General features: G+C 43.2%; 1 protein-coding gene across 1 annotated transcript in view; it reads left to right on the top strand.

Moving 5' to 3' along the window:
• Window positions 1–15360, top strand: part of RYR3 (ryanodine receptor 3) — a 358095-nt gene that overhangs the window by 221103 nt on the left and 121632 nt on the right. Inside the window, exons 44-49 of the mRNA XM_019627208.1 lie at window positions 10819–10999; window positions 11240–11345; window positions 11509–11655; window positions 11855–11917; window positions 13040–13115; window positions 13236–13359. Of these exons, the coding sequence (XP_019482753.1) occupies window positions 10819–10999; window positions 11240–11345; window positions 11509–11655; window positions 11855–11917; window positions 13040–13115; window positions 13236–13359 (697 nt within the window). The remainder of the gene's footprint in view (window positions 1–10818; window positions 11000–11239; window positions 11346–11508; window positions 11656–11854; window positions 11918–13039; window positions 13116–13235; window positions 13360–15360) is intronic.

Here is a 15360-nt window from a genome sequence, read left to right on the forward strand (position 1 = left end):
TCCACTTGGCCGTTGAACCAGGCATCTCAAATTTTGTACACCTCGTGGCTGAATTTGTGATTATCTACCCCAAACCTGTACTTCTTGTAGTTCCCCCATCTCCCTTACTAGCACAACCCACTTTGCAGATATTCAAATCAAATCTTAGGTGGCATCTTTGATTCAACCTTTTTCCTTATCCCCACAGTCAATCCATCAAAAATTCTGTTGATTCAATGTCTAGAAGATAACCTGAAATTCATCTACTTCTCTCCGTCTCCACTGGCCACATCCTACACCAAGCTGTCATGATCTTTCACCTGGATGACTACAGTTGCATAGGAACTAGTTTCCCTTCTTCTACTGTCAGCCCTATATCAGTCAGCCTCTGCTGCACAAAAAAATAACTTCATAATCTCATGGCATAGAATAATAAGCATTAATTTTTGCTCACTTAACCGCAAGTTGGCTGGGGAGCTCTGCTGCAGGTCTGTGGATCTGCTAGGGTGACTCTGTTCACTTGTCTCAATCTGGTGTCCAGGCCTGACTGTCTTCTTCACTACCTGCCCTCTGTTCCTGGATCAGTGACTAGCATGTAATACGGGCTCAATGAATGGTTGAATTAATGACCAAATGAGCAAACAATCCCTGGATTGTTCTCTGTGCTGTCACAGTAGTTTATCGATACACCCTCAGTTCCCTTCCCAGGCTTGAAGGCACTAAGGAGGAGATCCTATGTCCTAACTGCTCGCAATAGCTTGTTTATACTAGTTGTCTACCACCATATTAAAGTTGGCACTTACCCAAAAAAAGATATTGAGCCCTGGCCACCACCCCTGCCTTGTAATTCTCTAACTTAACTAAATGAGAGTATCTGTAGACTCATTCATGCTGGGCCCCCAGTGCTCTCCCTATTGCACTAGGACTGGACTGAGACTATGTTCATTTCCTTAGGACTTAATTGAAACCTGAGGAATTAGTCTCTTGGAAACAGAGACTAACAATTTGTCCGATAATGTCGTGGTGGATGATCACCCTCAGTTTTCCATCCAATCATTTCACGCATCTATTGAGTCTCAGTGGAGTCCTTTTTATTTTCCAAAGATTTGTATTGGGGAATTGGTGGAGGGGAACAGCATTGAGGAATCAGTGAAGGAGAACAGACAAGTTGGTGTCCTTTTTGTTCTTCAGTCTAGTTTTGAAGGACGTTGCTTCACTGGCCCATGTTGGTATTATCATTGCGCTCTTCCCGGGTGAGGCAGTCGCTCGCCAGCCATTGTATGGCCACTCATGGCAGCTCATGAAAGCACAAGCCAACTGCCAGCCAGCCCCACTGCAGCCTACGCCGTCGCCAGTGACTCATGGCAGCCCAGCTCCAGGTCGAGCTGTTGTTCACCATCTTAGCTGTAGAGGGTGTAACGTCCCTGGCCCTCATGTGGGATCCAAACCGGGGCCCTGCTGCTCAGAGCTGGTGTCCCAAGCCAGCTCTTAACCAACGCACCGCTCGGCCAGCCCTGGAGTCCATTTCTTTATTTTAAAAAATATTTTGAGTGCCTGTTGTATGCCAGATGTTAACAAGATGCTTGAGCATGCAGGGTTAGATCATTCAGACATAAGGCCCTGATCTTATTAAATATACAATCTAGCGAGAAGAACCGGCACACACAGATACAAACAATGCATTACTTATACTTGTGTTCAAACGCTTCAAGGAAGAGGACAATGTGTTTGAGAGGACCACTTTTTTCTGAGGCTTCTAAGTTGAAGCTTGTCCTGAAGGATGAAGTGGAGTTACCTAGGTCAAGGTTTATGTCAAGGGAATGGAAAGAAAAGGAGCATTTGAGGCAAAAGACCTTAAAACAGGGACTGTAGTTAGAACATAGAGAGTAAGAAAAGCAATGGGCTGAAGGTAAAATCATTGAATCCCTAATAATAGTCCCTGTGGTGAGAATGACAGCTTCAGGGTAAAATGGGGCTGAATCATTCCATTTCCATCCAACTTCTCAGGAATGTGGAAAAGAAGATAGTAATGTGAAGACAGTGTTGAGAGCCTTTGAGGAAAGGCTGTGAACATTCACACTGTTATTAAGCTCATTATTCATTTTGGGACTCAAGCAAAAGCATTGTTGTAAGCCCTTCGGCAAAACTAATTTAGCTCAGACCTCTCTCCCCCTTGAAAAATGCCCTCAGGATCAATATTCAGCTTCCCTGCAGTGGACTTGTTTGGCCATGCAGCCTGCTGAGCTACAGGTAATTAAGAGGAGAATGGTCTCTCTCTTTTAATCATGCCATTCCCTGTACCTTGTGAAGCCTTTGCAAATTCTTTTCCATGGTTCCCTCTCTAATTGACAGCAGTGGTTGCACTTCAGTTCCTTCCTCTTGCAGGGTGCCTTCTTTATTCCCCACAAATCAGTAATCAAGGAATGGCTTCTGGGTTAATTGGTGGAGCCAACTTAATTAGCTGAGACCTGACGACCTGAAATTCAGATAAAATAAGTCTAATGTGGCAAATGAATTTCAATAGCATGCTCAGTGTAGAACTCATTGTCTGGTTTTTCAAATTCTGTTGCACATTGTTGTCCATGTCCCATCAACTCCATGACGCCGATGACTGTGGAAAGAGCTACGTTGAATTCATGCTGGTAAAAACCCTGGCTGACCCGCAAGTGTTTCCATCCTGAGAACTGAAAGAATCAGAGCACAATATTTACATAAGCTGATTAACAGAGTTTTCTAACACTTAAAATTTCAAAGTTTTAGCTTCATTATTCTCAAAATGAAAAATGGCAACTAGGAGGGTGGGTATATGTGCTACTTGATAAGTTTGAGGGGCCAACAACATTTGAAAGCAGTTAACTATGAGTTTATAGCTAAGGATGTTTGCGTACAAATATGTTGATTCTCCTGGTGTTCTTCTTTAAGTATCCCTCCTGTGATTAAACTCCATCAGGTATAAATGTTAGGCTCAGCTTATAGAAAAGCATGGCCTTAGGACTTAGTAGCATCACTTTATCTGAGTTCTTCTACAAACTGTACAAAGTCACTCAGCCTCTCCTTGATTTCTCTTTTCATTGGTTCTTCTTGCTGTACCATTATTGTGATTTGTTTTATGCTTTTACTATCTCCTGAGAATTTTCCTCACATGGATTTTGGTTTTATAAAAACAAGTTCTTTTTGATGTTATATATTAGATTAAACTTGAAGAAAAACTTCTTTAGAAAAACTGTAGTCTTGAAGGATTGAACTATAAAGCAGAGACGGCATACTGATGGGCTGGTTAAATTCAGTTTAATGAAAATTTTTCTGAATCAACTACACAATTCTAAAACTTAAAGAGGTATATATTTACAATCTTGAATTTTACCTGCAGTGCAAAAGGCTGAGTGATTAAAAAAAGGGTATCAGGAGACCAACCTCTAGACCAGGACTATGGCTGTGACATACTGTAGGCTCTCCAGAGCTGTGAAACAAATAGAATATGTTCAAGTATGAGTTTGTGTGAGAGGTGAGCCAAGTTTCAAGCATTTGGACAGCAAACTCAGCCCTTCTGAACCTCTAGACATGACAGGAGAAATCTCTGCATATGGGTTAGACCAATATTCACTCTAAAACTAGAAGAGGCACGGATTTTTATCTTAACAGGGCAAATGAAACCCAGTGAGAATGTTCACTGCGCATACTCACACAGTGATTTGCTAAAAAGTTGGACAGAAAAGCCAAGTTTTCTGAGTTCCCATTCTAATGCTCTACTCACAACACTTCTAAGTCAATTTCANCAGCACTCAGCTCAAAGTGCCATATTCAATCTTAGTTGCAGGTGGGTTCAATCTTAGTTCAGGTGGGCATAGCCCACCATCCCATGCTGGAGTCAAACCGGCAACCTGGTTGTTAAGAGCATGTGCTCTCACCAGCTGAGCCATCCTGCCACCCATTGGCAGCTTAGCAGCAGCTCAGCTTGGGTGCAGCTCACTGGCCCATGTGGGAATCAAACCGACGACGCTATTGCTCAGAGCTTGGGTTCTTAACCAATTGAGTCACTCAGCTGGCCCTACTTGCTGTATATTTTGACTGACCCTTTTCGCTCCAAGACGTTTAATCACAAGACCAGCCCTAGGAAAAGGTGTGAAACATAAGTTTTGTTGTCTGTCTCCATTCATGTCCATCCTCCTTGTTGTAGATGCCTCCAAGGCTTTCTTTCCTGGCATTCCAACACTTTAACATCAAACTTATTAGCTTTGGCTCCATGGCTCCTTAGCCATCTGTGAAGGAATTCAGGGGTTCATGAACTGAACTTTTATGCCAAATTGTGTGTTATGCATATGTGCACTTTTCTCTGGAGAGAATCCAGAGGTTCCACTAGGTTTTTTAAAAGTTTGGCAATCTGGTTTGCAACAACATGGATGGATCTAGAGGGTATTTTTCTAAGTGAACTAAGTCAAAAAACGACAAATGCCGTATGATCTCACTTGTATGTGGAATCTAAAAACCAAAATAAATGAACAAACAAAACAGAAATAAACTCAAACACAGAGAAGAAACTGATGGTCACCAGATGGGGGATTTGAGAGGTTGGGCAAAAAAGGTGAAAGGGATTAAGAAGTACAAATTGTCAGTTATAAAAAACAGCCATGAGGATGTAAAGTACAGCACAGGGAATATAGTCAATAATATGGTAATAACTGTGTATGGTGCCAGATAGGTGATAGACTTATCGGGACATCACTTCATAAGGTATAAAAATGTCTAGCCACTGTGTTGTACACCTGAAACTAATAAAACATTGTCAACTCTAACTGAANTGAACCAAAAGCACTTTGATTTCCCGAATGTAATTTCTTCTGTGTCTAGCATTTGCTGACTTGCCTTTCTCTCAGTTCCTTTTAGCTAACATCAAAAGTTGTTTCCATATCTGATACCTGATTCCACAGCTTTCTAAGGAGTGTGTGTGTGTGTGTGTGTGTGTGTGTGTGTGTGTGTGTTACATGTTGTTGAGTGAGCTCCAATTCTGGGAGACCTTCTGAATGAGCGATGTCCACAATGTGGTGTCCTCAGAGCCCTGCTCAGCTCCTGGAGACTCATGACTATGGCTTCTTTTATGAAAACAATCCATCTCATATCTGGTCTTCCTCTTTTCCTTCTGTCTTCTATTTTTTCCAGCATTATTGTCCTTTTCCAAAGAACTCTACCTTCTCATGATGTGCCCAAAGTAGGGCTAAGGAATAACTCGTAGGCAAAGCTCTGTGTTATGTGATTTCTCTGTGACACCAGTTAGGCATATCCTCCACATACAAGTATGCTGTTTCAAAACCCCCCCAAAATAATGATCATATGCCTCAATTTGGTCAAAATGTGACCAACTTGATTATGGCCATCAGGCTACCCCACATGGAAAGTCCTTTTTTCTTGGTGACCATGGTGTTCGGCACCAGGAAAGTAGCCTATTCCCATGGTTCGTGCTTGATTATTTCCCAGTGGTAAGCTTTGCATTCGTACTGAAAAGAATGCTTCTGTTTTTATGGGGTGTCTTTTCAGACCCTGTTTTGGCCTTAAAAGTTGTGTTCTTCCTCTTCCCTTTTTCTCTCTGCTGGGAGCTGTGAGTGACCTTATTTCACATAAGGCCTCACATCATAAGTAAGAGGAAATAACTGCTTTTTACATAAAAACAGAAAAAAATAGCCTTTTAAATAAATTAAAAAAAAAAAAAACTTTGTAATTCTTTTTTTAAAAAACTGCCTGATTTGCTCATTCAGGGCTCTGGCACCTGCCTGCTTCTCTGCAGTGCTCACTGCATTTGGATTATTCCAGAGCATCTCCCAAAAGCACCTGCAATGCAGATTGGGCCGATATAAACAGTGGTATCTGATATTGATGAGACTGTAGTTGGTCACTGAAAGTTAATAGTGGATGTGTTGTATTTTTTAATTCTAATGTAAAAGCCATTAAAGTGGTGGCTTTCAAACTTTTTGACCAAAACAATTTGTTTTGACCATAGTAAGAAGTATGATTTACACTGCCACTTAGTATACGTGTATTCCAGAAGCAAAATTTACCCTTACTACAGATATTGCACTCTAATTTTTTTTCTATTCTATACTAATCTATTTCATGCCTTTTAGTGCTAGTCACAACCCACTAACTTGATTTTACAACCCACTAATTGGTCATGACCTGTCGTTTGGGCCACTGCATTAAAGCATCTGCTCTAATCTTTCTTCCAGTATGTCATGGTCTTTTCTGATACATAATCTAGCCTGTTTTCAAACCCATCGACAAGTGTTTAGGGAAACTATTCCAATATGGAAGAATGCAGATCAAAAGTACTACGGATAGAAGAAAGTCTAAATCTTGATAAGAGAGGCTGATCAGAATATTTAGGATTCTAGTTCCTACTGTGAACAACCAGCCTTACCTACATAGGTTCAACTTTCTATTTCTGCACCTTTAAATAAATAAAGGAAACTTGAAAAGGAACCAGGGAAATACTAGGGTGTTCCACAGCCTTGGGAGGAGAGGTGTCCGTTCCCCTGATCACCTGTCATCACTTCAGAAAGCAGGTTACACAGTTTGCTTACTCTCAGCAGCATGGGATGGCTAAGCCATCAGAGCCCCACCTGGGAAGGAGTGTCTTCCTTACTTTCCCCCTGGTCCAACACATCACACGTCACTCATCTCACATCACACATCTCATCACAGACACACACACACACACACACACACACACACACACACACACACACACACCCTTTGCAGAATACCTTTCCTGGACCCCTGCTCTGTGAGTGGTGGTGGGAGGGGAGGTGCTATCATCACTGACAGCCACCCTTCTACCCCCGGGAATGAGAGGTGACAGCTAAGGTGAATGCAGAGGCGTTTTTTCCCTGGGGCCTCTGAGCGTCATATCCCAGCATGCCGTCCAGCTGACCTGGGGTAGATTCGATCCTGAGCTCCGAGGCAGTTCAGCTCTTGGGTGAGGGCCTGTGCCCAGAAGCATACCTGCTCTCCCCATGTGCAGGCGGATGTGCACCTGTACCCGCAGGTTGGCCCATTCATGGCTATATGGATCATGTCATCCAGCCCAGAATAACCACTGAGATGCTCAAATTCTCTAGGACATTCTCTATATCCCTCTTGCCTACCCCCAGTCCCAGCATTAATCAGACTTTTAGGAAGCTGCAATTCACAAGTATTTCTACATTTAGCAGAATTCTCGAGCCTGGAATTACGGCTACATTGTCACGGCTTCTGTCATGGCCCTGAGAGCTCCCAGCATAGCCATCACACTGAGAATCACCAACAGGCTCCACATATGCTGCCAAGACTTGACACCATAACTGCATGACCGTATTAATCACAGCGAAGAAATCAAATGACCTCCATGGCCAGTTATTCCCTCGGTAGCACCTCTTCTAGAAAAATCAAGGGGAAGCTCCTCTCTTTCCCCATGGCCCTGAGCGTCTATGGCAGTTAGGGAAATATAGGAACGTACCCACCCCTGAAAGAGAACCATGTCACTGCCAGAGATCTGGAGGTGGGGTGGAGTGGGGGGGTGGGGCCTTCCTTTATCTTATTCTTGCACCCTGCTTTGCAGCTTATCCAGGCAGGAAAAGGGGAAGCCATCCGGATCAGGTCAATCCTGCGCTCCCTTGTCCCCACCGAGGACTTGGTTGGGATCATCAGCATCCCCTTGAAACTGCCCTCCCTGAACAAAGGTAAGAGACGCAGCGGAAGTTTGTCCTACGGTGCCCCCGGGGGCCATTCTCTCAGGGTCAGGACGCTGTCCAGCAACGCATGCTCTTTCCAGGCTAGTCCTGCAGGGCAGGCAGCAAGGGGAAAGCCTTGTTCTTTTCCTGGTGATGAGGAGTTCTCTCCTCCCGGCTCCAGCCAGCTGCTCTCTCTTCTGTTCCCCAGTGTCACAGACTCCTGTCCCCTGCGTCCCATAGATATGGACAGTCCAGACCTCACAGTCCTCCAAACAATCTAAGCCTCTGGAAGAAGGCTAATGGAATGGGATCAGTGGAAGCTCTCACCATGGCCTGCCTTCTCCTGTGCCGCTGTGTCCCCTAGCTTGTGCGGCCAACTGGGGCAACAGATGGATAGGGCCTGACACAGGCTCCCTTCTGTCACAGTCCTGTGTACTTCATGGCCATGGATCATAAACAGTCTTTCCCCCAGTGCTACTTGTGACACTTGGCATCAGTCAGTGTTAACGTTGCAAAACTTCTACTCTCCCAGAAGCACTCAGTTTCTCCATGTCACTCCACCTGCTCTCCAGGAAGTTTCATTTGTTATAAGGCAGATGGAGGAATTGAAACGACAGCATGACTCTGACTGTTACAGTGTTTCCCAAATTGGTGTTCCGTGGAACATTTTTGTAGAAGATATTAATTGGTGTACAAGGGGTTTGGAGTCAAATAAGTTTGGGAATGCTATGCAGTGTATCACATTTTTTCCAGCTTTCTTGAGATATAATTGATATCTAACATTTATGTAAGTTTATGGTATACAGTGTGATGATTTGATACACATATGTATTGCAAAATGTTGAACACATTAAGGTTAGTTAACACATTCTTCACTTCACATAATTACCATTGTTTTGTTGTTGTTCTTTTTTTTTTTTAATTTTTTTTTTATTGTTAGTTTCAGGTTTGTTGTTGTTCTTATGGTGAGAACACTTAAGCTGTACTCTCTAGCAACTTTCAAGTGTACAATACAGTATTGTTCACTGTAGACACCATGCTGTACACTAGATCCACAGAACTTGTTCATCTTACAACTGGAAGTTTGTACTCCCTGACCAGCATCCCCCCATTTCTCCCACCTCTCCCAACCCCTGGTAACCATGAGCCTACTCTCTGTTTCTATAAGTTCCGTGTTTTTAGATTTCACGTGTAAGTGAGATCACAGTATTTTTCTTTCCCTGTCTGACTTATTTCACTTAGCGTAATGCCCTCAAGGTCCATCCATATTTTTGAAAGATTTCCTTCTTTTTTATGGCTGAATAATATTCCGTAGTGTGTGTATCACATTTTCTTTATCCATTCATTCATCAGCAGACACTTAGACTGTTACATTGCTCAAGGATCAGCTGAATATTCATCAGGGATATTGGCCTGTAGTTCTCTTTTCTTGTAGAATCCTTATCTGGCTCTGGAATCAGAGTAATGCTGGCCTCATAAAATAAGATTGGCACAGTTCCCTCTTCAATTTTTTGGATTAGTTTGAGAAGGATTGTTATGAATTCTTCTTTAAATATTTGGTGGAATTTACCCATGAATTCATCTGGTTCTAGGTCTTTCATGTTTGGAGGTTTTTGATTTCTGATTTAATCTCTTACTCATTATTGGTCTGTTCAGGTTTTCTACCTTTCATCTTTCATTCTTAGTAGATTGCATGTTTCTAGGAATTTAACCATTTTTTCTATGTTGTCAAATTTGTTGGTGTACAGTTGTTCATGGTAGTCTCTTATAATCCTTTGTATTTGTGTGGTATCAGTTATAACATCTTTCATTTATCATTTTACTTACTTGAATTGTCTCTCTTTTTTTCATGGTAAGTCTAGCTAAAGGTTTGTCAACTTTATCTTTAAAATAAATGAGCTATTAGTTTTGTTTTTTTAAAGATTTTTATTGGGGAATTGGGGGATGGGAACAGCACTGGGGAATTGGGGAAAGGGGAACAGACAAGTTGCTGTCGTTTTTGTTCTTNGCTATCCTGAGCCAGGACCACCTACCTCAGTCACTCCTAAATTCCTGACCTACAGAAACTGTGAGATAATAAATATTGTTTTAGCCTGCTAAGATTTGAGGTAATTTTTTATGCAGTAATTAATACAATAGCATATCTCTATTCATACAAGTGCAACCTCTATTATAGAGCTGAGTCCTCCAAGAACTATCTAATGATTTTGTGGAAGAGTTTTTTTTTCAGGCTTCATCCAGTGTACAACATCAAAATAGTCTTATTTTTGAGTCTTGGCTGAGAGATACATTCTCAGACACAAATTCAGCTTTTACCTGAGACAGAAGGTGTGTTTTGTGAAGTTGATTGAGCAGCTGAAAAACTGCTTTTGACTCTGAGTATTGGCTCTGAGCGGCATTGGCTGTCTCTCTCTACATGTGACAGTTCTACTGCTTAATCCCTTCATGTCTCAGGAAATGAGATCCTGTCTTAGCTATGTGTGGTTCTTCCAAAGAGAAATAGCAGGAAAATACAATTCTCCAATATTGAGCTTCCCACAGAGCTATTTTAGGAATAACCAAGACAACTTTACCAAGTAGATTTTCATCTGGAGAAATGATTTCAGAATGCCCTGAGGTCCACCCACACAAATCTGGTTGTTCTGGGGTAGGTGTTAGACTATGAGAATACAGCTCAGGAGCTAGGATGTCACTTCTGCAGGTGCTAATTGAGGCTTGAGTTACCCTTTTACCTCCTCTCCAAGAAGGAAGGAAATACCTGTGAAACACCCCTCATGGAGTTAATAAAGTTATAAAGATATTTTTATTCTCTAAGTCACCTGTGAATTAACCAGTAATCAGTGGAAGACTTGGTAGTGTATTTTTTGCCCTCTGAGGATATAAATATAGTGAAATAATATGAACAGCACAAATTCCTGAATTGGAAAATAAGATTCTGATTTATATTGGTTAATCACAATACTTCAAATACAGATTCTGATGTAAATGAGCAAAGCTCACCTTTGTCTCCATATTACCTCCTGGTCTTAAGGGCGAGTGACCAGCTCAGTCAAGCACTGTTCTCCCAGCTTCATCAATTAGAAATACATTCTGAAGTTGTCCTTTCCAATGAGAAGAAGATAATGCCTCTTTTCCTTAGGTGAAAGTGTGGAAGAAAATGCTAGTGTCGTGGTCAAGCTGCTCATCAGACGCCCCGAGTGCTTCGGCCCAGCCCTGCGGGGTGAAGGAGGGAACGGTCTGCTGGCGGCTATGCAAGGTGCCATTAAGATCTCTGAGAACCCAGCCCTCGACCTCCCCTCTCAGGGATACAAGAGAGAAGTGTAAGTGAATGAAATGGCCTCCTGGCATGGATGTGATTGGCGAGCTCCCAAGTATTGTCAGTATATGGATTGTTATAGAAGTGCCAATAACTTCCCCCAGTAGAGAAGGCATGGGTTCTTTACAGTTGTGCTGAAAACGTTTTCAATCACTTTGTCAAGCACGTTGTTGCTTTGACTCTCCCAAGAAGCCTAGCGATCGATATCACCTTCACCCCCTTTCATTTCTCCTACTCTGGTTAGACCACTTGGCAAAATCAAGAAGTTGCCAAGCTCTTTGAGCAACATCGTGCCTCCCTACAGCTTCAGCACGGGAGGGAACTGTGTAGAGGCTGAAAGACCTCGACTGGCAAGGTCATGGTCACTGTCTAACTCCAGCCTGTTTCCTTCAGTGTTTTAAACCTTGGTGTCTCATCTCATACCTCACTTTTAAAAAGACACAGGACTCTCCACTTCCTCTTCTGAAAGTGTTTTNAGCTCTGCAAAGCTCTTCTGCTCGAATTTTCTTCCAGGAGAAGGAAATTTATCGTTGGCCAGCCAGAGAGTCCCTGAAAACCATGTTGGCCATGGGCTGGACTGTGGAGAGGACCAAAGAGGGAGAAGCCCTAGTTCAACAGCGAGAAAACGAGAAGCTCCGAAGCATGTCCCAGGCCAGCCAGGTAGGACGGAGGCGGATGCTGGGCCAGTAGAAGGCGTGGAAGATCTGGGAAAGCTCTCCCTGGGGTTTCAGAGGCCAGGACCACCAACGATGAGCTCTGGGGGTCTTTTGGGATCCATCTTTGGCCGCTGATGTCAGAATGCTGGTAAGAAGGAGAAGAATAACAGCAACCCCAGTGAATCTGCCTTTGCTTTCCCTAGGGCAACAGCTACAGTCCAGCCCCCCAGGACCTCTCCAATGTGGTGCTCTCCAGAGAGCTCCAGGTCAGTGTGGATACTTGAAGAACAGCATAACTTGCTTTCTAAACCCCTCAAGTGCAGGATATGTTACCCTCCAAAGATTTTTATTAAAAAAAAAAAAAAGAAAAGAGGAGGAGAAGAAGAAAAGAACGCCAAGAACATATCACCACTAAAATATCAAAATTCAAGAGGGCCACCCTGGGCAGAGGTCACAGGGAAAGTCCCAGCAGAATTAACCAATCGTCTAAGAAAGTGAGGCTTTGTACTTCTATTGGGGACATTGTAACAGCAAATTACTATAGCAAAACCCAAAACAGAGCTAATAAGAGCTAGGAGAAAATCTGTGAAAAGGCCCCTAGGTGGGGGTGCTGTCCTGGTCCCAGTAGATTCCCACAATGATAAGGACACGTGCATAGCTGGTTGGGATTCACTTTAGTTCTCCATGATGGTGCAGATAAGCAATCGTTGCAGGATTTGGGGACACACCACCACGAGGATGCAATTAAGAGCCCTAAGCTTCTGCCTCCCATTCTTTCCTTCTGCACACACTGCTGGCCGTGACGCGCCCCAGCTAGGGGCAGATACTCCCCAGTCCATCTGATCAATTCTTTGGACCTTAGAGAAAGCTTCTTTCCAAAGTACACCCTTCATTCCAGTGCCTGTTTTATGAGCCTTATAAAGTTAAATTCTATCGGAGAAATTTTGTTGGCAGCAGTTTTCCCCAAGATGTGATTATTTTTAGCTTGCTACACTAAAGGACTTTCAGGGATTCTAGACTTTCCCTTCACCCCCACTTCCAGCTCCCAAATCTCAGGTCAGGAGTAATATACTGAGCTTTCATGACAAATGAAATGCCGCGAGAATGCACTTTCAAATGGAAATGTGTGTTTCTCATAAATGCATCAAACTGCCAGGATAATAAGTTACAAGGGAAGGACAGAATTTGAAATTGTTTTCTGTGTGTATGGGAAGATATAAAACTAATGAGGTGCATAAGTACAGACTAATTAATAATGAGAGACACTCAGTAATGTGCTGTTAGCATTTGGTGGTGCTCTGTTCCTGACGTTGCCTAAAATAGCCTGGCAGATCTGAACCCGTTTTTCTTGCTTCCTCTCTGACTGTTGCCTCCTCCGTGGGACACAGGGAATGGTGGAGGTGGTAGCTGAGAACTATCACAATATCTGGGCCAAGAAGAAGAAGCTGGAGCTAGAGAGCAAAGGTAAGCCTGATTCACAGCATCCTCCTGGAAGGTGAGCTGGGGAGGGGGGGCAGGTGTGTTTCCCCAGAAATGCAAAGGAAGAGCCAAATATTTTGTCATCTCTCACTTTACTGACCCCAGGTGGTGGCAGTCACCCTCTTTTGGTACCATATGACACCTTGACTGCCAAGGAAAAGTTTAGGGACCGAGAAAAGGCACAGGACCTGTTTAAATTCCTCCAAGTGAACGGCATCGTGGTGTCTAGGTAAGTCATCTTCCAGGTGATGTTAGCGGGAGCAGGGCCAGGCTTGTGGGTGTGGTCTCTCCTTCTCCAGGTAGTTGATCACCTGCCTACATAACAGATCGGAGTAAGGATGGTGGTTGGGCCTTTTGAAATGAGAAGATGTTTACTTTGGAGGATGAAGCCCTCTTTTCTGACATAAACAGGACTGGTCAATAGCAATTTTTAAGAATCAGTTACAGCCAAGAGTCGTGACAAATTATACACACAGACCCAAAGCATTTCATTTTAACTTAAAACATAAGCATGCATTCATTCACAAATCTTGTGCTGTAGGCCACCGCCTTTTCTTTGTATGTTGTTCTGGCAATTGGAATTATAAACCACATCCACATTGCATCCTCAAAGCTTTGGAATTTGGGCTTTCTTAAAGAGTAGTGAGAACTAAGGCACATACAAAACAATGTAAGTGCAGTATTCCTCTCCATGATTCGTTTTGCCCTCTCCTATCTTTTACAGTTTTCTCATCCATACCTACTCCAAAAACTATGTGTTTGGAAATTTGCAGTTGGAAGTCTTTGCAAAATATGCACCTTACTTCCCATAGAATCGACAGTTCTCTTTACCCTTTTATTTTGTTGTTTTATATGATGTTTAATTAAATTGCATAATAACAACAGTAAGCATAGCTGACAGAAGCAGTTTCTCTGAACGAAAGAAACTCAATGATTCTTAAGAAGATGCAGCTCCACTGGGGAGACTGAATGAGTCATGATACCCAAAGACGTTTTATCTCAACCTTATGTTTGTCAGAATTATGTAGATGAGTGTCTTCTAGGAGAATGCTCTTGGCTGCTTATGTCTTAAAAGCAGAACCTGTTTTCTTGCTGGTCAGATGCCAGTGGTGGGCGGTGCTACATAGGGTCCTGCTTGCCGCGTCCCTTGTAGAATGAGAAACAGGCTAGTGTTCCTCCTCTGATGGAGCCATTCCTCCTAAAACAAATGTTTGCTGAGCCAGCTGCTGTTTTCTTCTTTTCCTTTCCTATAGAATTTTTGCCATTGACTGGCAAGAACCCAAATAAAAATCTATACAAATATTTCTATTGCACCTCACATGAAAGAATAACAAAGCTTATTTGCCATATTGTCGAGCAAGAAAGGTCAGGCAGCAGGAGATGGCCTCCAGGGAAGCCTTGGAGAAAGACTCCCATCGTCATTTTCATCCTGTTCTTAACACCAAGACCAAGGCGTACTGTGATTTGCTGATAAATAGCTTGCTCACAGAAGTGAAAAAATTCCTCTTCGCTGTAACAAAAAAGAAAATCAAGGAAACAGAAGGGAAAAAGAGAGAGTCGAATTTAGCCAACATGTGTCTGAGTGGCCATGTGCCATGTGCTAGAGCCTGTGGGGGCACTTGGGTGTGCAGAGGAGGATGGGAGACCCTGTCACCAAGGAGCCTGTGGTTGCACCAGGGTGTGCAGAGGACAGGAGACCCTGTCACCAAGGAGTCTGTGGGGGCACCAGGGTGTGCAGAGGAGGACACAAGACCCTGTCACCAAGGAGAGTTCCTAGTTTCCTGCTACCCACACCCGAGACCTGCTCCAGCCTCAGCTTCCCCACCAATCAGTGACAGCCCTTTCTTCCTGGGGCTCAAGCCCAAAACCTTGACTCCTCTTTTTCTCCTAAATGACATCCAATCCTTCAGGAAATCTTGATGATTTCTTAATGAAAATGGAACTCCACTGGGGAGATTCCACCCTTAAGATACTCAGAACCTGACCCCTTTTCACCTGCTCTTTACTGTCACCATCATTTCTGAAAGACCCTCCTACCTGGGTACCCTGTTGCAACCCTTGTCCCCACAGTCAACTTTATACCTAGCAACGAGAGTAATTCTCTTGCAGTATATGTCCTATCATGTCACTCCTCTATTCAAAACTTTCAGTAGCTTTCCATCTCAGAGCAAAAGCAAAATTCAAAGGATGGCATACAGGGCCCTAACAATTTATACCACTGCCCACCCCA

Source organism: Hipposideros armiger, unplaced genomic scaffold, assembly GCF_001890085.2.
Source record: "Hipposideros armiger isolate ML-2016 unplaced genomic scaffold, ASM189008v1 scaffold_724, whole genome shotgun sequence".
Lineage (NCBI taxonomy): Eukaryota > Metazoa > Chordata > Mammalia > Chiroptera > Hipposideridae > Hipposideros > Hipposideros armiger.